This window comes from Adiantum capillus-veneris, chromosome 14 (assembly GCF_014529385.1).
Source record: "Adiantum capillus-veneris isolate H3 chromosome 14, ASM1452938v2, whole genome shotgun sequence".
Lineage (NCBI taxonomy): Eukaryota > Viridiplantae > Streptophyta > Polypodiopsida > Polypodiales > Pteridaceae > Adiantum > Adiantum capillus-veneris.
In genome coordinates this window covers 13302288-13326808 of record NC_140944.1, presented here as the reverse complement: position 1 = coordinate 13326808, position 24521 = coordinate 13302288, and the positions used below count along the sequence as shown (strand labels likewise).

Below are 24521 nucleotides of genomic sequence, written 5' to 3'. Positions count from 1 at the left end.
AAAAAGCGACGATGGAGCCGTTTGAAAACCTATGTTTCCATAATCAACATCTTGTTGATGACATGTATATTTACGTTTCACTCCTCTTGCAATTTTTGTGGTATCTTCAACTCTTTTGCAAAGAGAGAGAGAGAGAGAGAGAGAGAGAGAGAGATGATGCAAGAGGTCTCCCCTTGACTGTGAAGGTTGATCTGCAGCTTTACTTTGTTGAGGCTCGGGTTAGGTGATTTCAGGTTGCTAGGTTGTGTAGGTGGGTGCTCAAGGATTGACAATTGTTGATGCCTTGTGCCCTTTCGTGCTGAAGACCTCCAAACCAGGTTGACCCCTTGTAGAAACTAGAGTAGGGTGAACCACACAAGAAGGGCCAAGGGTTTAGAGCAAGCGGTAATGTACACCATGGGTAACGGGTCTAACCTATGAGTATCTCATTGTTGGTGTGCGCACTTGTGAGTGTCGATATAGTTCATAACTTGATGGAGGTGTGTCCTCTTGTAGGCAATGGGCATGCACTTTAGCCGCACTCTCTCTCTCTCTCTCTCTCTCTCTCTTTACACATCCACGACCCCACACTACACTGTGCAGTACGCACACAAGTTCTTCGTGGGACACACACACACTCTCGCTCTCCACTCTCTACCTGGTCGGCGGGCGCGGTTTCATGGCTCCAGACAGAGACAAGCCTATTCTTTTCCGCTATATCTCTTTCTTTCTCTCTCTGTCTATCTTCTGTGATCCAATGTCGCAAGTCTCTCGGCTCTCCGCACACGCTTTCTATATTTCTTTCTGGGTTTCGCTGCATTGCGAGTTGGGCCCTCTCCCTGGAGTCTCTCTCTCTCTCTGGCAATCATGAAGAGAGTGGTAGCAAACAAGAAAAGAGACCTGGACCTCCATATAACTCGCTGCTATCTTCTTCTTCATTCTCTTACGCTCGGATCTTCTGCAGGACCGCGGTACCGTTCTCAACGGTTTCTTCCATCTTGACCTGCTGTCTTCAGATGCTTCCCTTCAACAGACGCCCCCAAATTTCCAGGTAAATCTCTCTCTCTCTCTCTCTCTCTCTCTCTCTCTCTCTCTCTCTTAGCCGTCATGTTTCTCTTCATCCACAGCTGGAACACTCGTTCCTCAGTTTGCCCCTCTATGCGAAGTGTTTCGAAGTATTGAAATGACAGTTGCTTCTGTTTAGAAGTATTGAAATGCGAGTTGCTTCTGTAAAAGTACCGGTATTTCTGTTTTGCTTTCGCGTTTAGTGCCTGGCCGAGTGGGCGTCTGCATGTACCTTGAACTTTCACTATTTCTGTTTTTTTCTTTTGCGTTTAGTGCCTGGCCGAGTGGGCGTTCTTGATGGATATGGCAATCTCTTTGATGTTATAGCACATGGTACACTTTTAGCACCGCAGCATTTCTTATCGTATCATCGTGTCTTGTGTGTGCAGTTTTGCTAGGTGCAGATGTCATAACGGCTTGTTCCTTTCACGACAAGAGCAACTTTGACGTGTATTTGTATCAGTAGGTATGCATTCCATGGCATGCAACATGGATATGCTGGATGCTTAAAATATACTGGTTTGCACGGAGTGTCGACAGTTGATTGTGTATGACCAGATGTTGCCAGCAATCTAGTGCCAAAGGCCGCTCCCGGAAGACCAACAAGATGCCAGCAAGTGTCAGTTTGGGTGACATGAGCACTCGACTGAAGTCACTATTGATTCCTCAGAAGGGTTTACGGGCTTACCTAGACGTGACTTGCAGGATTCACCTCACGTTCTACAACGGGATGCCGAATGCATCTCACTGACCTTTACACCTTCTGGTTTAGCCGTTTCTTCTCATGGTTTTGTGATTGTACTCACTGGCAGTAATGTGTGATTGCCTGAGTTTCTTCATGCTGTCATGGAGAACTCTTTGGCAACGTATTTATGCTCGTTGGTGCAGTTTGACATTTCGCATCGTCCCTGCAGAGCATGTACAACTCCTCAATGCTGCTAGTTCAGGGAGTCTGCGCTCACGGAGTTACCAGCATCTCATGAAGGTCAGAGGATTTACAAGGTCATCTAGCAATGAATTGTGTATAACATCAGTGGGCAACGGGCTATGTATTACACATGAACAATCTGAAAGCAAGGATTTTGCTGAGAAGCAACCAAAGAAAGAGGCCAGTACGTCGTTCTCCGACACACTAAGCAGCCACCTGCCAAGTGGGACAAAAAGCATTGCATCTTTGTTCACAAAGCGTGGGCAAAAGGGCGTTAACCAAGATGCTATGCTCTTTATAGAGGTATGAGGTTTTATTCCAAGGGTGCATCATGACATATTGGATGAGAAAGTGGTTCATGTAGGTCACTGATGTTTTGGAATTATGTGTATTGTCAAATTTGAAATTGGTAATATACATTTGATTGTGAGAAATCATGAAGCGATTTTGAGGTGGAAGAGATTTGTACGACTTGTTCTTGCTATTATAGCTTGTATCTGAGCTCAATTTATGAGCTTCGAGCTTAGCAATCACTAGGATTTGCAATCTCTCATTGTCTTAGAACTAATGAATACATATGGTGGTAGTTTGTCTTAAGCATTGTTTGGAATGTAAGGCTTTCATGGCGTATTTACACTCGGAAACAAATGAGATAACTACTTAGTAATGAAGGATGCTTGATCCGATGTTTTATGACTGATGGCGTTTGTGGGGGCATTGCCATATTTAGTTGATTTACTGTGCATGACGGGTCCATGAGTCTTAACATTTGCACTTTCCTTATAGGTGAATAAGGGCTATTTACAAGGGCACTATTTCACTGAGGGTTTCTGAAGAAAATTTCTCTGCTGTGTCCTGTAGGATTTTGCCGCACGAGCTGGCACAATCTTTTGTGGCGTGTTTGATGGGCATGGTCCGCATGGGCATCTTGTTGCAAGGAATGTCATAGATGTGCTGCCAATGAAGCTGGCAGCATGCTGGCAGTCCATTTTTGAAATGTCAAAAAGGCCACTCTCTTCATTGGAAGGTGTTGATGTTACTATAAAGCATTTTACTACAGATACAGACACCATTCAGGCTTGGAAAAATTCTCTTGTGGAAGCTTATAAGCTTATGGATCGGGAGCTCATAATGAATAATCGGTTGGATTGTGTTTCCAGTGGAACTACAGCCGTGACTCTTGTAAAGCAGGTTGGGACTTGTGTTCACGTTGCTTTGAGAAAAGCTTGTTCATTTGACATGGCTTCGTAATATTAAGGAGAACCATCTGATGACTTTATAAGATTTTGAACTATCTGGTTACTTTTAAGACATTTAGCCTCTCTAACTGGATGTTGGATCTTAGTCTTTCCAGAAGAACAGGGGATGTAAATTGTGTGAGAGAGTGGGGCTTTTGAGGTTCATTTTGACCATTAAAATTGACCCTTACCTCAAGGAAGGTATCATCTAGTTGTCTTTAACATGTAAATGAGGGGGGCAAATGTGACACTACATACTTTGCATTGAGGATGTCTGTTTGCCAAGCGGTTGTGAATGCCGAGTGCATTGGACAATTTTCCAGCCAACTCCATAGTATGTAAGGTATGAACCAACCATGTGTCTCACTCTTCTTGGAAGGGGTAAAAGAGCATCACTTGTGCAAATCAGGCCTTAAGCGCGAAAGTAATAAACGTGAGGTTCTGGTGCAATTTTCCCCGTTGGCCCGCTTAGCTTTGTGCAACCAAGCTGTTCCTTTTGCATTCTTTTTTCACCATCTGTATACACTATATGCGCTTAGCTTGTTTCAATTTCGTCTCAGAACTGCATGGCATGAAGTGCAAGCATTGTGATATTGCAGCAAGTAGATTATAATCCCTTGCATTTGTGAAAGCAGGGCTATGATTTGATCCTTGGAAACGTCGGAGATTCCAGAGCCATCTTGGGATCAATAGCAGAGGATGGTTCACTGGTAGCCACACAGCTGACTGTTGATCTGAAGCCTGATGTACCTAGTAAGTTCAGTAACCTTTTCTGCATCTAAAATGATCCCCCACACACAGATCCACATGCACATGCTTGTATAGAGAGAGCACCTTTTCAAATGTAATTTGTAAAAACCTAGGGAGGACACACGAGATAAGTGTTTTGCTATGTAAACTGTTCCAAATGCTGGCCAGGAGAAGCTGAAAGAATCAGGCGTCTCAAGGGACGGGTATTTGCGTTGCTTAATGAACCTTCTGTGAAGAGGGTGTGGCTACCACATCTAAATTCTCCTGGTTTAGCTATGACAAGGGCTTTGGGTGATTATTGTCTCAAGAATTATGGTGTGATATCTGAACCGGAGATCACCCATTGGCGGTTGAGCCACAAAGACAAATTTATTGTGCTTGCGACTGATGGGGTATGTGATTTTTCTTGCATCTCAGATAGGACCATATTGCGTTCACAGTTTTGTAAATTTTGCACACCTTAGAATTCTATACAAGAACAATTCTACACAAGGGCTCCTCATATTTCTGTGTGCGTGCTATGTGCTGACAAGAGATGTGCATGCAATAATGTGTTCAATTTGTAATGGATGCAGTAGATATTTTCTGCATAGGCTATGTGCTGAAGCATACCTAAGAGCATATGCTTCGGTTTTTTCTCCTCGTACACTTGCAATGCTTGCTTAAGCATAAACCGCTTTTTATGATGATGAATCTAATCTTGTAGTAATGGTTTTGTAGGTATGGGATGTTTTGAGTAATGAGCAAGTGGTGAAGACTGTGGCCTCCACACATTTGAGGACCTCTGCTGGCAAGGCAGTAGTAGATGCGGCAGTGCATGCATGGAAGTCGAAATATATAGCCTCAAAGGTGGATGATTGTGCTGTAGTTTGTCTGTTCTTGGACAACACAGCTGACGCCCCTTAGATCCACATTGCGTTGAGCACCTAGATGGAGAATGGAACAGTATATGTATGCGCTTGTGGAGTTACACAAGCTTCCACACAAGTGTTGTGATGATTGATGCCATCTAGGCCCTCAAATATGTGCATGGTGCATGTATGCGTGCTCGAGTGCAAGCTGACTGAGAGGCAAGTTCTTTCTATAATGAGAGATTAGGGTGGTTAGTGCAGATAGGCCTTCCTAGGTACTATTGCACATAACGAAAGGGTATGCTTGCATGTAGAAAGAAGCGGTGCTTGTGCAGGCGAATGCATTTCTCCATCGTCACAATTCTTTAGGAGCTTGTGAAGCTGCCTCACACTTATCAGCTAGGGTGCATGAGAAATTTGGGTTGGCTTAGGCCAAAAATGAAGAGAGAACAAATGGTGCTTGTAGAATTTGTCATTGATGCCTTTCCTATGCCAATTGCAATACCATCCAGTCCAAGTAGTTTCTATTCCCTTGGTCCCCGATAGGATGCCTTTAGAGCAGTGGGGCCAGGGATATCCTCTTTATTCAGAGTCTAAACTTGAAATCGCTGTTAAGGTTGGGAAGCCTCATGCAGACGCATTGCACGACGCCTAGTTTTTGATTTGTGGTAGGGATGTCAAAGCGGTTTTATGGAACTGCTGGCTCTTCCTAAGTCGTGAGCATGCATTTGATAGAATATTAGGGATATTTGAATGCAGCCAGTTAAAAGTATTTAAGACATTTTTCTGCTGGGCCTGTCAGTGCAGAAGGTTCAGAACATTATAAGCCGATGCCACTCATTATTTTATGTCCATTCTTTCAATGCCTTGTAGCTTGTTTTGATAATGGAAGCATTCTTTTACTGTCCTATGAGCAGGGCCTTTTTTATTCCTATTCTGTTGCTGCATTTATTTTATTTGATGATTCTGTTGGAGAAGCTGAGCAGCTGGCTGATTAAGAGCTTTCAGTTGAACTACTCAAAACGTGTATGTGTGTTTTTTTTGGGTGGGGGGGAATGAAGGTGTGAGGAGCAGTGGTGAGTACAAGGGAGAGACTACAGAAGAGAAATCAAATGATTCTATTCGCAGGAGAAAAGAGTGCGACAACCCATGCCTTGGGTTCTCCCTGAGGGGACGGGCGGGTGGGTTTGCTGTTCCTCAATACACTCCAAGGGTAGTGCCATGGTGCGGTCTTCCATTGGCCTCCCACAACACTGGAATAAACTCACAAAAAGCGATGGGGCTGCACATTGCAATATGATGGTCCTCCCCTGAAATAAGGGAGGGTGCTTGCTTAAGTGGGTTGCTACTCCTACTAGTGAAATGATGCATGCACACCCAATGAGGTGCAAGTCACCATGCTGTCATTATGGCTTTAGCCTGTGTTGCATCTTGAGTTCTAGTCACTGTTTGTGGAGCTATCCTTTTGGAAACATTGTGAAGTTGCATCAAAGATTTTTGAGAACCTTCAATGCGCATGGTGGGACTGGGCTCTAATTCTCCCAATGCTTAATCACACTAATCCATCAAATAAATGCTCTCCTCTCCCAAGAATTGCATTGGTTGTGATTTCAAAAAAGTGATCAAGGTATCCACATAAATAATCCAGAGTTGTTGCTCGAGGGATTTGAAAAGAGTTGTGTCAAACTACCTTTTGAGTCAATGAGCTGTATTCATCTACCTACAGACATCTTCAAGGGTTTTCAAAATTTGCAAGCGGAAGAAAGTCTTCAATCAGGAGGAGAAATGAGAAAAAACATGTGAATATAGATGTAGGGGTGATAGTTTATGCTCGAGAATCTTGTGCTCCCTAATCTCAAGTGAGCAGGGTTACATTGTCATTGGCGTAGGATTGGGAGTTAGTTACAATTAGTCAGGAGTTAACACTCGACGGGCTCTAGCCTAGGCAGTGACATGTGGCAAGTGATATGGATAGTGGTCCAATGGATATCGGGGTAGCACCACCACCATAGTTTGGAGATAGACTTTAGTTGGATTGGATATTTGTGAGCTGTTGGTGGCTCTTTATGGTCATTTATATCCGTAGCTGTTTGGAGTTATCATCATCTTCTACAAAGGTCGAGCGTCTTGAGTCTAGCGACCTTGAGTTCATGTACAACACTTCGCACCATCCCTGCACATTTGAGCCTCGACACCCCATTGTACCCGTGAGTTATGGGCTTGGAGTTGATTGTGTTGCCATGCCAAAGTATGTAGTGGCTCACTTGAGTTAGTCGAGTCCCTTGTTGTTCAGGTTCTACTACTGAGTCGTCGTGTTTGCTTTGTTGTTCATTGTCTATAGTGTTTTTAGCATTTTCATGTTGTTAGAGTGAGGTTTCATTGCATCGAGGAGCATCCACTGTAGAGAGCACGAGGTTTCATTGCACTGAGGAGTATCCATTGTAGAGAGCACGACACACTATCTTTGCTACATGTGCTCTCATTTTTGGCACACCCGATGGGACCTCAATTGGCATCTCACTCTGTTGAGCCTATAGGTCGAGGAGCTAGCTGGTTTAAGCTTTTGCGTATGTTGGTATGCTAGTCTCGACTGCTTTGGTCCAGCTTGGTCTCATCCAGTTCCCCCTTAACTAGCTTGGTCTAGTCTCTTGTCTTGGTCTAGTCTCTCGTTCAGGTCTAGCCAAGGGATCTAGTCACTCGCCTTGGTCTAGTGGAGTTTGGAACAATGCTTAGTAAGTTGAAGGTCTTCGTGCCCAAAGCTTGGCGGGTTTTTGATTATTGCATGACACATACCAGGCAATCCAAAGGTCGACAAAGTTGACTATTGAGTCATTTGAAGTATTACCATCGGAAGCGCCAACCCATTGTGCCGAGTGAAAGTCCACCAGTCCCGTTAACCCTACCTTCCCACTCATCTACCTCCACTCCTTCAACCAGTTCTTCACTTCCCTGGTCACCTTCCTCAGTTCAATTCTCACCCATTGTGTTACAACAACCACATGAGCAACATGCTCAGGAACAGATAGCCATGGAGGAGTTGACAAGCTAAGATGAACATCAAGTTCTTGACTTTCAAAGGTCTCTCCACAGAGGATGCAGATGATCATGATAGGAGATTTGTATCCCTTTGCAAGGGTTGTGGTCTCAACAGAGAAGACGCCTACCTAGTACATTTCCCATCAACCTTGGATGGCTTAGCAGATAAATGGCATAGTCAATTTGCAAAGAACCACTTTACTACTTGGGGCACATTACGCAAGCAGTTTTGGTGAAGCTTTCAGACTAGGGGACTTTTAAGAGAAGGTTCTAGGTGAATTGGCCAACCTGATGCTCCAGCCAAATGAGACTTTGTAGAACTAATACGAGAAAGTCTCTGATTGCCAAGCTTCCCCAACAACCAGACGAATTTATGGTTAAGAAGTGGGTAGAGAAGGCTCAACCACAGTCTTCTCAGCAAAAACTCTAAGAGAGTCTTCGATCTGAAGCCACTCTAGAGAAGTTTGTCGCGGCTGCTCCTAGGATAGAGGGGGCAATATGCTCTTCAAGAGCAGAGGCCCTTCTCTCTTCGACCGGAGTAGACTCCACATCAAGAGGCTTTATACCAGATCAAGCACGAGCTAGAAGAGCTCAGACTTAGCTCCCTGTCGTCATTGTCGTGAAGCTAAGGATCACTATAGTAAGGATTGTCCCAAACATTGTGCATCGACATCTTCGAGCCCAAGTCAAAGCCAAAATGAATTTACCTTTCCCAAGATCAATCTGATAGCAGTTAGCACCATTCCTTAACTGCCACCTTTTGCCCATGTGGTTGCCCCTCAAGACAAGCTGCAATTGGTAGAGGAGCTCGCGGGTGTCCTCACTCGGACCCAAAGGGCAGCTCTCGGTCTTAGCATTCCAGCAAGTTCAACTCCCCCACACATTATTCCACAAGTGGATATCTCGCTTCTAGATGTCGTCAAGCCTCCCCTAGTGCCAAGCAAGGATCCTCATCTCTGCTCTCCAATATCAATGAAGCTTTCTTGGAAGCAGTCGCCGACTTACAACAGATCAAGGTACTAGAGAAACCACTAGAGGAAAAAGAAAAGCTTACAATAAGAACTATCTTGAAGAACACCTTCCAACAAGTGTCGCTCTATGACCTGCTGCGGCTAGATGCAAGCTTTCGAAGGGACACCTTGCAGTTATTCAGTTGCTTTACCCTGGAGCAGGTCCTAGTGGCGGGCACCTCCTAGTGCAACCATCGGAGTCCTATATGATATCCTATCCTGCTGCTCCCCTCGTTGATTTTAGAAGCCCTCGTCTCACCATGTCCATCTTGGGGCGGCAATTTTCAGGAGTGATAGTGGATATGGCATCAACCTGATGGCCCATTTCACTATGTTGGCTTTAGGTCTATAGCCTACTCGACCTGCTCCTTTCACAGTTACATTGGTTGACCAGAGGACAATCTACCCATTGGGCATAATGGGCAAGGTGTCTCTACAGGTACAAGAATCCACCTTTAGCTTGGATTTTGTTGTTGTTCGTCTCTCTCAGGTTGAGGGAGGATTTCCTTTGCTCATCGGTAGACCATGGCTGTGGCACACTAAAGCACTGCATGATTGGAGAAATGACGCAATGTGGATACACACTCCTGGCTCCCCAGTGAAACCCATTCGACTTGAAGGAGATGTGGATCCAGTGGTGCAACATAGTTTCTTACCAATGGAGTCCAAAGCAGCTTACTCCACCTGATGGGTCAGAAGAAGACCTGTTGGAGTGGTTGGAAGCTACCAAGTCTGTGCCTTGTTATGGAGTCTCTATTCCATATTTGCACGAGGATACATCCTCTTTCAAAGTTTCTACAGTACCTGAGCGAGTGAGCCACTCCAGCCAGTAGCAAGTGTGGAGGTCACAGAGGCTACACACCATGCACCCTTGGTGGAAGCCTTTGGAATTGGTGACCCTATGAAGAATCATAGAAGGGGAAAGAAATCTCCTCTACAGGAGTTCACCCACACCTCAACATCAGCCCCATTGGTGTCCGCTTCTCCGAACTACCCTTCACCAAGCTTCCTCAAGGCGGGATACAATTACAAAATGTTGATTTCAAGCTGGATGAGTCCCCCGCTCATGATGTCTCTTTGCTCCTAGACGCAACAACGTCTTCACCTACAACAAATTCTTTAGCAATGCCATCTCCAAACTGAGTAAAGCGAGACATCTTTGACCACTCTAATGCACACCAGGATTTGCTATATTTGCTCTAATCTAGGTCTCAGAAGATCAGAGTAGCCCCTTTTGCAGGTAAAGAAGTGTCAAGCACTGATGATTTTGCAAGAGATTGGTTTGTAAAACTTCTAGGGAGACCAGGGAGTGTACGGCTATTTGGAATTGGAATCGGCAAACCTCAGAGGGGATGTTTCTTTCACAAATTGGAACAAGTCACTTTCAGCTTTCTCCACATCCTCTCTGTCATTCTGTGCCTGCTCTTTCTCCCCTCTCCCCGCCCTTCCTCCCTCCCCTCACCCCTATCCACTCCCCTCCCCTCTCTCCTCTTCCCTCACCACCCCCATTTGGAGTTATACCATCATCATGTACTTTGTATGGTCAAGCATCTTGAGCTTAGCGACCTTGAGTTCATGCACAACACTCTGCACCATCCCTGCACATTTGAGCCTTGACACCCCCATTGTACCCATGAGTTCTGGGCTTGGAGCTGACTATGTTGCCATGCCAGAGTTTGTATTGGTTTATATGAGTTAGTTGAGTCCTATGCTAGTCAGGTTCTACTGTTGAGACGCTGTGTTTGCTTTGTCGTTCATTGTCTACAGTGTTTTTAGTGTTTTCATGATGTTGGAGTGAGGTTTCACGCACATTGCACTAAGGAGCATCCACTAAAGAGAGCACGACACATTATCTCCACTACATCAAGATCATCATGTGGCGGCCCTCTTCAAATGTCATAGCTTGTGGATGTGTGTGAGTTGTCCTACAACCATGCAGGTGCATATCAAAGGTATTGGCGTGGTTAGTCTTGGAAGTATTCATATTGGTGGTGAGTCCTTACCATTGTTCATCAAAAATCTTGAAACTCAAATTCCTTATAGGTGGACTGTTCTTGACGGTTTTTATAGTTTTGGTTAATTTCTTCCTAATGTTGCTTTTAATTATTGTTTAGAGATGAACTTTTTTTTGAACCCTTGCTTGTTGAAAGCCAACCTAGATCTTGAGTCTAGAGAAGCAACAGCCTTGTTGTTGTGATTTGGGGGAGAAACTTTTTCCAAGGTCATGAGGCTAGACAAAGGAGAATTTGCATCTACTTGATGTGGTTGCTAATTATGAACCTTGGGTCCACTTTAGGAGTCTACCTGTATGCAACATTGATCTATATCCCAAAAAATTCATGTCCTCCATTTGATTTGGTGCTTGCTTCATGTCACAATGCCTACACTTTGGAATCTCTTAACACATTCTCTCTATTAAAAGTACTTTGAATCTACACTTTGGAATCTATTCCAAGTGTTCGGGGCAGAGCTTTCAGGCCTTTGATAAGGTTGTGGCTCTCACTTACTGATTAACCTTTCTTGCTTATTTGAAAAATTCTAAAAAACAATTGACCTTGCACAATCAACAGTGCTCCAACTATTAGAGTACATCTGCATAACCCAAAAAATCACGTGCACCCCACAATGCGCAAGCTCGACAAAGGAAATATAGGCCTACAGTGGAACTTTGCTAATTTAAGGAGGACCACCTATTGCATTGCTATTTTGAAATCTCAAATGTACCCATTGTGTGTGGCATTTCTTTGACTTTTGGCTTCACAAACTTTGAAAGTTGACTCTCATTCCTAAATAGTTCAAGGGAGTCTTCCCTTTGTCCTGATCCTTATATTTGAAACACATCACATGAAATCAAATATTTTAAGCTTTACGAAAGGATGAGGTTCGATGCCAATCATTGTTGCCAACATGTTGTCATAGATCTTTCTTTGATATGTGTGAGAGTACACACGGTAGGGGAGGATAGTTACTCTGAGCTCCTCTTCAACAATAGGGTTGTGTGAATGTTTGAAGTAAAGAGGTCTATCAAGCAAGTTTTTTCACTTGTCCCTCTACTCTTTGCAATTGGCTCTCATCTAGTGACATTGTTCAAGGACAACAATGCAAAAGGGGAGAGTCAAGGACTCTCACTACCAAGGGACAAACAACTATTGGTAAAACTATTTGCCGACAATTCTTTGCTCTTTATAAAATCCAACTTCTAGATGCTGCTAAGAAGAACACTTGAAATCTTTGCAATGTGTTTTAGGCGCATGAAGTGTAACATCGAAAAATCAAGATTGATCTCGCTCACTAAAAATGATTCGTTTGACCTCACTAAGTGGTTCGGGGAGATTGTTTCAAAAGGCAACCATTCAGACACCTTGATGCACCACTATGCATCATTATATCAGGCAAACAAAGATTTGAGTGGGTCTTGAATCAAATTAAAACTAAGATGAAAAGGTGGGAGTATACACTTCTCCTCTTCCATAGCACAATGAATGTGACTAACTCATTTATGATTCCCTACATTTTCTTTGTCTCGCTCGTTTTAAAAATGGCCAAATGAAATTGGAACGAATTTTTGAAACCCATCAAATAGCTCCTATGGAAGAATAGCACAAAAGATGCGACGCCATGGCAGTGGGGGAGCTGGGAATGGGTGTGAGAACCAAGGATCATGGTGGCATATCGATATCATAGACCTAGAAATTCACAAAGAAGCCATGTGTACAAAAGTAGTGGTCTCCTTAACGAATCAAAGGTAGTATTGGGCAGTCATGGCTTGGGATATGATTGACAAAATGGAGCTCTACTCTCAAGGAGGCGCTTGAAAGGAGACTAAGATGCAAGACAAACTACTTGAACATCTTTGCAGGGAATCTCCTAGATAGGCTAATAACGAAGGGATCTCCAAGCTGGCTCAACTTTGGGAGTCCAGTTAGTGGTGCAACATGGATTGAATCTAAACGAAATGAGAATCTTAGAAGCTCTATCCAATTGCCCTATTCCCACCATTGGGTTTGAACTTGATTGAAAAGTTTGACATTGCCTAAAGACAAAATTTTTGCACTTCCCAAAACATTGGAAACATATGGCAAGTTGATATTTGGAGTGGATTGGTTCACTCCACTTTGCAAATTATGGAAGGTAAATTGATATGAAGAAAAATGACAGAAGAGTGTTAACAACATTTGGGAAGCAAAATCCTTGAGCTCAATGAAGATGTTCACTCAAAAGGTATTGTGGGGAGCTATCCCAATTGGAAACAAGATTCTTGTAGAGGGATTGGCCGAGACACTTGCTCTGGATGTAAAGCAGCTTTGGAGGATCCCTTGCATTTGTTTAAAGATTGCCCTTCTTTGCAGAGTCTTGCTGTCACAATCTGCAAATGGGTGCAAAGGACTTGGAAGCTGCTCTTTTTTTGAAATGACTTCATCCTAGGAGGGAGAAAGTTCAAAACAAAGCAATTTTAGTATGCACACACATTACTAGATACTGTTACTGGAAGCAACTTTGGAAAGGAAGGAACATTCGAGTCTTTGAGATAAACTTTGTAGTAGCCCAATTCAAGGATATCGTACGGGAAAACACCTAGTTTATATTTTTAATATGGACAAAAGTAGTGTCTAGTGCACAAGCCAAAGAAGGGAATCATGCACTAAGTCATATTAGTGGCTCATGTGGATGAATAGGACACCCCCTTTTGTGGAAATATTGTTCCCTCAAGGTAGAGGTAGTTCTTAAATTCATTGTACATTCTTTGATAAATTGATATATCATCTCCACTCACAATTGTCTATACAAAAAGAGAACTTTACAAAAGAGAATTGTCGTTTTCAAGCCTAAAATAGAAATTATGGTATCCAAATGCAGACAATGTATGAATACCCTCTCTATGTCATCAATCTATAAGTTGTAACTTTAAAAATTGGGTTGTTGATGCATGCGCTCAGGGGATTCACTCTTTATAGAAAAAGACATGCCATTTGCAAGCAAAGAGTTTTAGAAAGCCCCCTATTTATGATTTAGATGGTAATTATGACTCCCTTCTTACCTTATAAGAGATTAGTGAATTATTATACCCCTCTCTTACATACAAGGTTTAGTATGGTTCTTTGAAAAAACAATATGGCTAAATCTATTGTGTAGTAACACTCCCTTTATATATTTAGGGCTTTGTGGTTTGAAATGAAGAAATATGACACCCTTGTAATGGAGAGTACATTTACAAGCAAGTAGTAACTGTAAATACCCCTATTGTGCATGTAAATACCCCTATTGTGCATAGATTAAGCATGTATTAAATTTTTTTAGTCAATCTTGTTAGATGATTTCTTCCAAATGATTTAGAGTACAAGCATCAATTAACGAATCCCAATTTGATGCCAATCTTGACATTTGGAGCACAAGCATTATGTACTTTCCACTTAAAATAGGAAAACTCCATAGAAATCAAGCATTCATAAAGTTTACTTAAGGAATCCTACTTTGATTCCTTAGCTAAACATCTTCTACAACAATCTCTAGGTTTATGTTTGTCTACTTAACTTGCTCCTAATGCCAGTAACATAGCAAACAAAGGTCAAAACAAAAAAGATAATAGAAATATTAATCTTGCGAATGTAGTGTGAGCTCAATGGTGCTTTGATTGACACATATGCCAAGTGTAGTATACTTTTGATTGGAGCAAGTTCCTGATCTCCTTGCTATCCTTGTTTCCCACGTGCTAGTTTTCTAGATCATTGCGAGTCTAGAACATCCTTGCTTAGGGGGATCCCCTAAATAATGTAATAAATTCGTAGATATAAATAGTATCTCCACCACCACAAATGTTGCCTCCACTTCAATCAGATTATAGAACGTGAGGTAGAGAGCTTACACCTATCATGTATGTAATCATCATGATCAATGGTTTCATTAAGACTATCTCAACCATCATAGAAATACATCTCACAATGGTATAATACATAAGTGGGATCAACTATCTATGTTATAGGCTTTTTTCCTAGGCCTCCACTCCATAGAATAAACGTAGGTGTCACTCGTGTATGTGGGAATAGTCTCCTATGAGCAAGCAGCCCGACCAAGAGCAACGAGAAACTTGGCAGTTCAATATTGTATGCTAGGAAAAATATTGACTAGGAAGTTGAAGAATGGAATCTGGGAACTCAAGCAGAACCCAATATCATTAAAGTCGACAATGATCTAAAACTAATTATGAAGGAAAAAACCAAACAATTTTTTCAAAAATACAGAGATGTTTTTGCATGGGAACACACTGACATGAAAGGAGTAGATAAAGAGATATATCAACATCAAATACTACTGAAACCTGATGCTTGCCCATTCAGACTCTAGAGATACATGACTAATCCCAATTATGCAAAGTAGGTAAAAGAAGAAATTTACAACCTTTTGAAAGCTAGATTTATCACAAAAGTAGAAAGCAATGACTAGTTATTCCCTATTGTTGTAGTACCAAAGAAGAATGTTAAGCTCATAGTCTATGTGGATTCTAGGAAGTTAAATGCCCAAACAATTAAGGATCCATTTCCTTTCCATTCACTAATATGATGTTAGATGAAATTGCTGGTCATGAGATGCATATTTTTTGGAATGGATATAGTGGCTATATTCACTTGAAGATAGCTTCAAAAACAGAGCAAAGACAAATTTATTACTGAATGGAGAGATTTTATGTATTTGGTAATTCCATTTGGATCGTGTAATGCTCCAACCACATTTCAGACATGCAAGATAAAAATTTTCTATAATTTTTGCACAAGTTCTTGGATATATTTATGGATGACTTTACTATCTACTCAACAGAGGAAATGTATCTATGATTTTTGGAAATGGTTTTTCAGAGATGCAAAGAGAAGAGAATATGTCTAAAATGTTTTAAGTATGTATTCATGGTATGGAAGGGACAACTGAGGCCATGTGGTTTCTAAAAATGATATTGAGATGGCTGAAACAAAACCAAAAGTGTTCAACAAGCTAAACCACCTTCTAATGTGTTTGAACTAAGTTATTTTTTGAGATATTTTAATTTCTATAGGAGATTTTTTCATATGTTTATAGGAAAATCATTACCTTCATATGAATTAACCTAGAAAGGTGTCAAGTATGTTTGGTCTTTGGAATGTGAAGTAGCCTTTCAATCACTGAAACATCAATTAGTACAAACTAGTACAATGCCAACACAAATGGAAAGTGATTTTTCATGTACATGTTGATGCATCTGGAATGGTGATGGGTGCCCTACTAGCACAACCTAAAGGTAGAGTAGATTATCAACTATATTTTACAAGCAGAAGATTCAATAAGGCAGAGTAGGGATTCTCTGTTGTAGAAAGAGAAGCCTTGGGAATGGTTTTTGGTGCAACCAAGTTCAGACATTATCTGCTAGGAGAAATTTTCATTTCTATGTGGATCATTATGCCTTGTTATATCTGATCAATAAAATAGTCATCCACCAAGGAAGGCTAATCAGATGGATAATGTTTTTATTGGAATTCGAATTCAAGGTATTTTTTAAGCCTGGAAAACACATGATGGGGTTGACTTTGTTTCAAAAAGCATTCAAGGAATCTCATCAATATCATCGAGGGGGGTTGAACTGATGAACGTTGAATTATTTTAAACAATAGCAGTAGGACAACCAAATTCTGAATGACAAGACTTTACAATTTCCTGCAACAAATAAGGAAGCCTGTCAGAAGACTTGTCTCACACCAATAAAAAGGTACTCATACTCAAAAGTTTAAAATTCACACTAATTGGATGCTCTCTCTACACATTAAGGAGATGTGTACCAATTCAGGCTAGAATGCAGATCATTAATGAAGAGTTGAGGTCTGGCGTGAGCTTTTGGAGCAAGCTTTAGAGAGAGCTCTTTCTGAAGATTGAAAGACTTACCAATTCTAGCAAAACACCTCTCTTCAAAAAGCTCACTCCGAACAAGTATAAAAGAATCTCTCTCCATAGTATGTCTTCCTCCCTCTATTTTTTTTTCTCACTTTATAAACTTTCCTTTCTTTTTCCTACTCTGTTTCTCTCCATATCTATGTTTATCTCTCCTCCTCTCACACTAGCCTATCTAATTGTGTGCACCTCCTATACAAATGTAACATTTTCTTGCTCTCTCTCTAGAAGTTTACACTAGCTCATGAAATTGAGCTACACGTATCTATCTCCTCTCCTCTCTATCTCCTCTCAACCTCTCTATCTCCTCTCCTCTCTATCTCTTCTCTATCTCCTCTCAACCTCTCTCTCTCTCTCTCTCTCTCTCTCTCTCTCTCTCTCTCTCTCTCACACACACACTCACACACACACACACACACACACACACACACACACACACACACACACACACACACACACACACACACACACACACACACACACACACACACACACACACACACACACACACACACACACACACACACATTTTTTTTTGTAAATCGATTGATTAATTTACTAGTGGGAAACCTCAAAGCGAGGAAAACCCACTGAAAAGATCATATACAAGGGGAAGAGCACAGAACTCCTCAACTGTAGAACATAACTAAAAACATTCATATGAAATCTGATGCATCTCTGAGGTGATATCGCCAGCTTCCAAAGCAAATCGTAACGATTGCCGAAGAGAAAGCCTGAAGAGAGGAAATGGATCCGCATGAGTACGATGGAACATGTAAGCATTACGCTGACTCCACACGGTCCAGAAAGCCCAGTATCTTACCCACATGAAGAAGACCGCAAAACGCTGTAACGTCGGTGAGAAAATGCCAAATGCCCAGAACCTTTTGTGAAAGACAACCCCAAGAAAACGGATCTGCATACATGCCAATACATGGCGAAGAAAGTCTCTAGTAACGCAACAATCCCACAACAAGTGACAAATATCCTCTTCTACAGTCGAGCAACGAATGCAAGAAGAAGGACGAATATGACGCGCTTGAAGAAAAGTGCCAATGGGAAGCACTCCAAGCAAACAACGCCAAAGAAAAAAACGCTCCTTCAAAGGCAAATGGCTTTTCCACAAGGCAGAGAGGAGCCTCCTCCACCAGAGGTCAGATTTGTGCATGCGCCAAATGGCATTACAATGACCATCAAGCCATGCTCGTGGTAGAAGAATAGCATAAATTTGAGCTGCAGAAATATCTCGAAAAGGCATCGCCCAAAAGGCCCAATCAAACATGCGATCGCCATCAGGCAAAGGCAGAACATGCAAAAAGTCGAGCAGCATGCTTTGAAGCTCTCTCCAACACTGACGATAATGCATGCCCAACCCAAAATGACGAGCAGCAAAGGAAAACTCAAAAGTATACCCAGCCTCATCGACCACATCCTTAACCACACGAATGCCACGACCAGAGAGAAAGTAAGCCTGATGAGGTGAGCGGTCGACCAAAGTAAGAGAGAATGCCCGACTCCAATGGAGACTTTCCAATCGGATCGAATCACCTTTCTGTCGAGGATTCCATGATAAATGCATCGTAACCTCTTTCCAAGCAGATACTAAAGAGGAAGCAAGTGGACATCCAGGAATGTGTCCTTCCATCTTGCCAAAAACCACCTCCCAGAGAGAGGGTTGCCAATGGCCAAAAGCAGAAGTAACAACATGCTGACCGAGGAATGAAAACATCAAAGTCCAAGGCTGAGATTGTTGCATAAGAGTGGGCAAAAACGTAGCTTTCCGCACAAACACATGCCTGCACAAATCCAAGATATTAAGTCCACCAAAATGTTTAGGAGTGCAAAGCTTCTCCATCGACATCAAGCGTAAGCCTTTTTTCGTAGCATGAGTCCGCCACAAATGAGACATAATGTCCGACATAAGAGAATCAAGACATCGCCGAGGCCAATGCATCAATGGCAAAAAGAAATGAACATACGCCAACAGGATACTCTGAACAATTCGCAGACGAGCATGCAAAGGCCAAGTAGAAAGCTTCCAGTAATGCAATTTGACATTCAAGCGTTGCATGACCCAATCGACTTTCTGAGAGTGAGTAACATTCCAGCCAGTTGGATAACCCAAATGCCTAGTGATCACATTTGAAGACACAATCTCACTTGGCCACAACAGACTATGCCAATCACAAGAATGGAGAGGCAAAAGATTCGATTTACAAAAGTTGAATTTAAGCCTAGCCGCAATGCCAAACAGTTCCAAGGCTTCCATAATCACCTTGACATCCGCCTGCTGATTACGAGGCATAAATAACGAATCATCAGCGTAAGCTTGGCCAACGAATGTATGACCCGAAGGTAACCGCAAACCATGCAGACTCTGAACAGAGGTCAGGTGATCAAGATAAGTCAACAATGGGTGAGTAGCAACAACATACAACAGAGCACTAAGGGGGCAGCCCTGCCAGACCGAACAACCAAAAGGCCAAGATTCAGTTAATTCACCTTCAAAAATCCCTGAAGACGTGCTACATGCATACAAAAAATAAACCACATTGGCAAATTTAGGACCAAACCCTAAACACGTCATGGTGGCGGCAATGAAGTCCCACTGTACAGTGTCAAAGGCCTTTTCACTATCAACTTGCACAACCAATACATCTTGTTGAGTGTACTTAGCGTACTCCGTGCCAATCAAAACATTAGCCAGATTATGGATAGTCTGGCGACGTGGAATGAAACCATAATGAGCCTGATGGAGTCCTACAAAAAGATGGTCCTTAATGTGGTGCACCAGCATCTTAGCCAATATCTTATAAACCACCGGCATCAGAGTAATCGGACGCCAATGAGAGAATCGCTCACAAAGTGCTTGCTTAGGCAACAATTTAAGTAAACCTTCTTTTCAAGATATCAGCAAATCTTGTTTCTCCCATGCCGCATTAATCATGTAAAGCAGAGGATGTTCAAGATCCTCCCAGAAGGAGAGGAAAAATTCCATAGTAAGCCCATCCCAGCCGGGAGACCGCCAGCGGCCCAAAGCAAGCAACGCACTATGCAATTCTGAAGCAGTGAAGGGGTCCTCAAGATCACATGCATCTTGCGGGGATATAATCGGAGTAACAAAGGAAAGCATCAATTGACGCGCATGGCAAGTAGCAAAAGATGTCTGAGAAGGAGCAGCAAACACCTGTTGATAATGCAAAACCATGGCATCCGCAAGTTCCTGCTTTGAAGAATTCCAAACACTCGAGAAAAGCATAACGCACTTGATTGCACATGAGACTCTAAAATGATGTAAATGCTGAAAAATTTGTTTTGAAGCACAGCCTTTGTCCATGAAAGCCCGTTGACGAGCACGCGTCTGCCATTTAGCGAGCTTTTGCTTGTCATTGCGCTGAATACACACAGAGGCTTCACATAGCTCCGACAACTCAGAATCAGACAGAGGCCGCAAATCAGCCAACTCTTGCAGTCGTTGACAAGCATGCTTCACATCTTTGACTTCGCCTCGAGTGCACTGCATGTAATGCTTGCCATAGTTGCAAATAACACTTTGCACCCTCATCACAAAGCGATACCAAGCGGAATCAAGATCCAGATGCATATGAACCAGCAGAGGAGGAATAACCTCAGAGATCATTCCCCGAAAAACCTCATGTGTGAGATAAGCATTATTGACAAGTAGCAAACGTTTCCTGGGAAGATCCCGATCACAACAAGTCTGCCCAAATCTCACATCCAGCAAAACAGGGTGATGATCCGATAACTGCAAGGTGTAATCGATGTGAACCTCACATACAAATTCCTCATATTGTTGCAAATTAAGCAAATACCATCTGTCCAACCGCGCTCGATAAGAAGAATGGGCAACATGCTGAAAAGTAAAACCAGATGCATTGGGATGCAAATGCCGCCATATATCAGTCATCTGAGTAACAGAAAAGAGATTATCCCATGCTTGCCTTTCTGCAAACAACATATGTGAATTGCCAGTAGTACTATCATCCATGTTAGGGGTATTATTAAAATAACCGCAAAGGAATGCACCCAAGGTCCATGAGCAAGAAGAGATGTCTCGCCATAGAGCGGCCCTTTGTCCAGATGATGTATACGCATAAACATCTCCAAATTCATACACCTGATCGTTCAACAAGCATTGAATCACCATCCCAACGGCCGTTCGGATCATTATACAAGAGAACTGGCTGAAGCTCATGCCGAACCAACATCAATAAACCTGAGTAATCATGCAAACCAGCATATGCAATCCAGTAACCTGCAAAATAAGAACACTGACCAACAAAGTCATGCTGGTTGTGTTCTTGCAAAACCACTATATCTGCCTTACATGTATGTACATAGTGCGAGGTCAGTCGCCATTTGTCCAAGTTACATAACCCACACACATTATATGAAATGCATTTAATGCGACTGTGCATTAAAACCCATATTTACAATGGCATGAAACGGAAGGATCAAGTCGAGATGCCCATATGGACATCTCCATCCACCACATCCATGCCAATACCCATCCGCTGAGTCAAAGTGTCATATTAATCAATATCTAATTCTCCTAAATGATTTTCTCATATTAAACTGATCATTTAATGTGGGGAAGTGCCAGGGGAGAAAAAGCTAGAATATTGGTTAAGCTAGCAGACCGGCCATAGTAGGGATCCAAAGGAGGGAAAATAGGGATCCAAAGGAGGGGCCATCTGCAAAAGAGCCATGTGCAACAATGGGCTAAAAAGACCCTAAGGTTCAGCCCATTAAGACTTCCAAAATGCTAAGGTTCCAAAATTCAAAGGTTGTGTCCAAAGGGTTAAAGCTTAGGGGGAATTGGATGCTTTGTGTGCTCTCCAAAGTCAATGCATATCCCTACATGGGAGGGGGAGAGACCTTCTTCTAGGGGATGAGAGAGAAAGGCACACACACACACACACACACACACACACACACACACACACACACACACACACACACACACACACACACACACACACACACACACACACACACACACACACAGAGGCTCCCTTTACACAAAGGGAATGAGGGACACATGTCAGCTCCCTAGGCCAGATGCCCACAAGGTATGCCCAATTTCTATTGGATGACCCTTGAAGTGGACCAATGAGAATTAGGCTAGAGTAAATTTAGCCTAATTAATTTTAAAACACTTAATAAAAAGAACCAATAAAAATTAAGTCTCCTGGATGATTATTGGACAGCCTGAGAAGGGGTCCAATAGGAATTGAGCAGCCCAATGGGCTACTTAATTCCTATTGGTCAGAATGGGGAAAGGTCCAATGGGGATTTAATTCATTTAAATCAATTAATTTTAATTGATTAAGCTCTCACAAAAGGGGAAAGGGGGACACATGTCAGAAGGCTATCACTTATGCTGCTTAATAGCCATTGGCTGAGCTTGGCATTGTCCAATAGGGAGCCTGCAAGAGCAAATAGCAAGGGGGCTCGCCCAAGAGAGAGAGGGGGCTGATTTTTGCAAGGCATCATCACACACAAACTCACACAATCTCATGTGTGAAGAAAGAGAAGAATATCTCTTCCCAAGCTTTAATGGAGAGCTCATCACCTACTCCAAGCTTGTGAGATAGAAGCCTACATCAACACACTCTTGGCATGTGGATGCAAATCCAACCAAGAGCCAAGATTCAATGCATGCTCATCTCCTCTACCAAGCTAATTACTAAGCTAAAGCTATGCAAATCCGGCTCCATGCAAATCCGGTCCTCAACTGTTGTCATTAGCTTAATTTCTCTCTCTTTTGAAAGTATTGTCGATGCTATCTAACTAGGTGTTATGCTTTTGGTTGCTCTCTCCACCCAAGCACTCTTGTAATTCTCATTAGGAATCTATTCTAATGAAATGCCCACTATGTTCATGCTCATTTCCTCTACATACAAGTTATTTGGCCATTAAATGTTACATTGGTATCAGAGCTCAAGGTTTCTCTTTTCTTGCTCAAGAAGGGATGTCCTCAAGCTAGCTACAAATGGTTGGTATTATTAATTGCCTGTGAGTAAGTTCAGCCTTGCAGTGCGCCTGCCTTTGTGCAGTTAACGGGGCATCACCGTCGAGAGCTATGGTCTTAATAGTGGAGTCCTACGGGGCTTGCCTACGGCTTAACCACTATTGAGCTATTAGAAGCTTGACAGGAGCCGGTGCTATTTTGGTGTTGAAAGACCCTCTCTTCTATTCCTTGCAATTAATGGTATTCGAGCCGCGGGTACAGTAGCTTGAGTGCTTTTTCTAAAGGGGTAAAAAGGAGTAGCAACTAGGGCTTGGAGTGCCAAAGTACACCTAAAAAGTTTACACCTAAAAGTTGTTAGAATGGCTGACAATAGTAAAGAGAGTGAAATTAATGTTGATAACTTTGATTTTGCTCATGAGCAAGCTACTAATGATTCTTCAATGCTTGTTAACTATCTTGTTTCTAGGCTTCAACAAGCCATGGGCAATCCATCTCTCCAAAGTGAAGTGCAACGGTAGCTCCGTGCTCACGGGATTCTCCAAGCTCATCACCATGACGAGAGAACACCTAGGAAGCCTCCTTGTGAGACTACCAAAAGAGGTCTCTCTCCGATTCAGGAAGAAGAAGAGAACCCATACGAAGGGCTCAAGAATTTACTTCTTGATGATGCATCTCCTTCCCAAAGGAGAACTCAAGAGCCTCCACTGAAGGAACGAGAAAGAAGCGAGTCTCCCGCCACCTCGGCGGAGATGGCTCCACGAAGACGGCGGGCTAAACGCTCTCCATCACCACCAAAGCAGAGAAGACCATCTCACTCTTCTCCACACCATAATTCAAAGAGGGATGATATGAAAAGCAAGAGAAGAAAAAGGCGAGAAAGAGGACACTCTCTTCTCCATCTTCTTCATCCTCTTCCTCTTATGAAAGTGATGGTGAAGACAACGAAGATCAAGACAAGAAAAAGGCGAGAAAGAGGTCACCCTCTTCTCCACCTTCTTCAAATTCTTCACCTTCTGAAGAAAGTGACGGTGCAACCTTTGAACCATCAAAAAGAAGAGGCCATAGGAAATCCTATGCCGCATGGAAGAGGTCATCCAAGCTGAAGAAATTCAAAGAGGGAGGGAAGAGCATCTCTTTCCTTACCTATGATGGTAGCTTTGGTGCTACGGACAAAGTCTTGGCCTTTATCCAGCAATTCGATGCGGCGTTTGGAGATGAGGGCTTCACGGAGTCCTCTAAGCTACGCCATGTAGCTATGCACTTTCAAAAGTCCGCCAGACAATGGTGGTCTAGCCTACGAGCCAACGGTGAAGCTCCACGAACATGGAAAGCTTTAAGAGCTTCCATTATGAAGCAGTTTTTGGCCACCGATGCAAAAGACAAAGTACTCACCGAATGGCGAAGCTTAAAGCTCTCCCCCAATGAATCCATCCACAAATATGTAGACAAGTTTTGGGACCTACAACTCAAAGCCACTGTCTTCAAAAATTTGGATTTTGGAGAGCAAAGGCAACAATTTTGTGTGGGCTTAACCGAAGAAATGGCGGAGTATGTCAACTCCCAAAGGCCACGTACCATATCGCCGGTAATACACCATACTATGGTGGCCTCTCGAATCAATTTCCAAACGGGGGCTAAAAGAAATAATAAGCCCCCGGAAAACAAGGGTTCCAATGAGCCTAAGGGGAAGGACAATGTCCAAAAGTCTCCTAAGGGCAACTCCAACAAAGCTAAAGAGAAGGGAGTTTACAAAGGTAA

At 42.6% G+C, this 24521-nt stretch overlaps 1 protein-coding gene across 1 annotated transcript; it reads left to right on the top strand.

Moving 5' to 3' along the window:
- Positions 1–846: 846 nt before the first annotated feature.
- LOC147441924 (putative protein phosphatase 2C 73) lies at positions 847–6513 on the top strand. Its single transcript, XM_086529312.1, has 10 exons — positions 847–950; positions 996–1030; positions 1434–1492; positions 1750–1810; positions 1959–2275; positions 2834–3163; positions 3846–3963; positions 4129–4352; positions 4681–4809; positions 5729–6513. Exons 1-10 carry the CDS (start codon positions 847–849, stop codon positions 5807–5809), a joined length of 1458 nt encoding a protein of 485 aa, XP_086385438.1. The 3' UTR covers positions 5810–6513.
- Positions 6514–24521: the final 18008 nt, after the last annotated feature.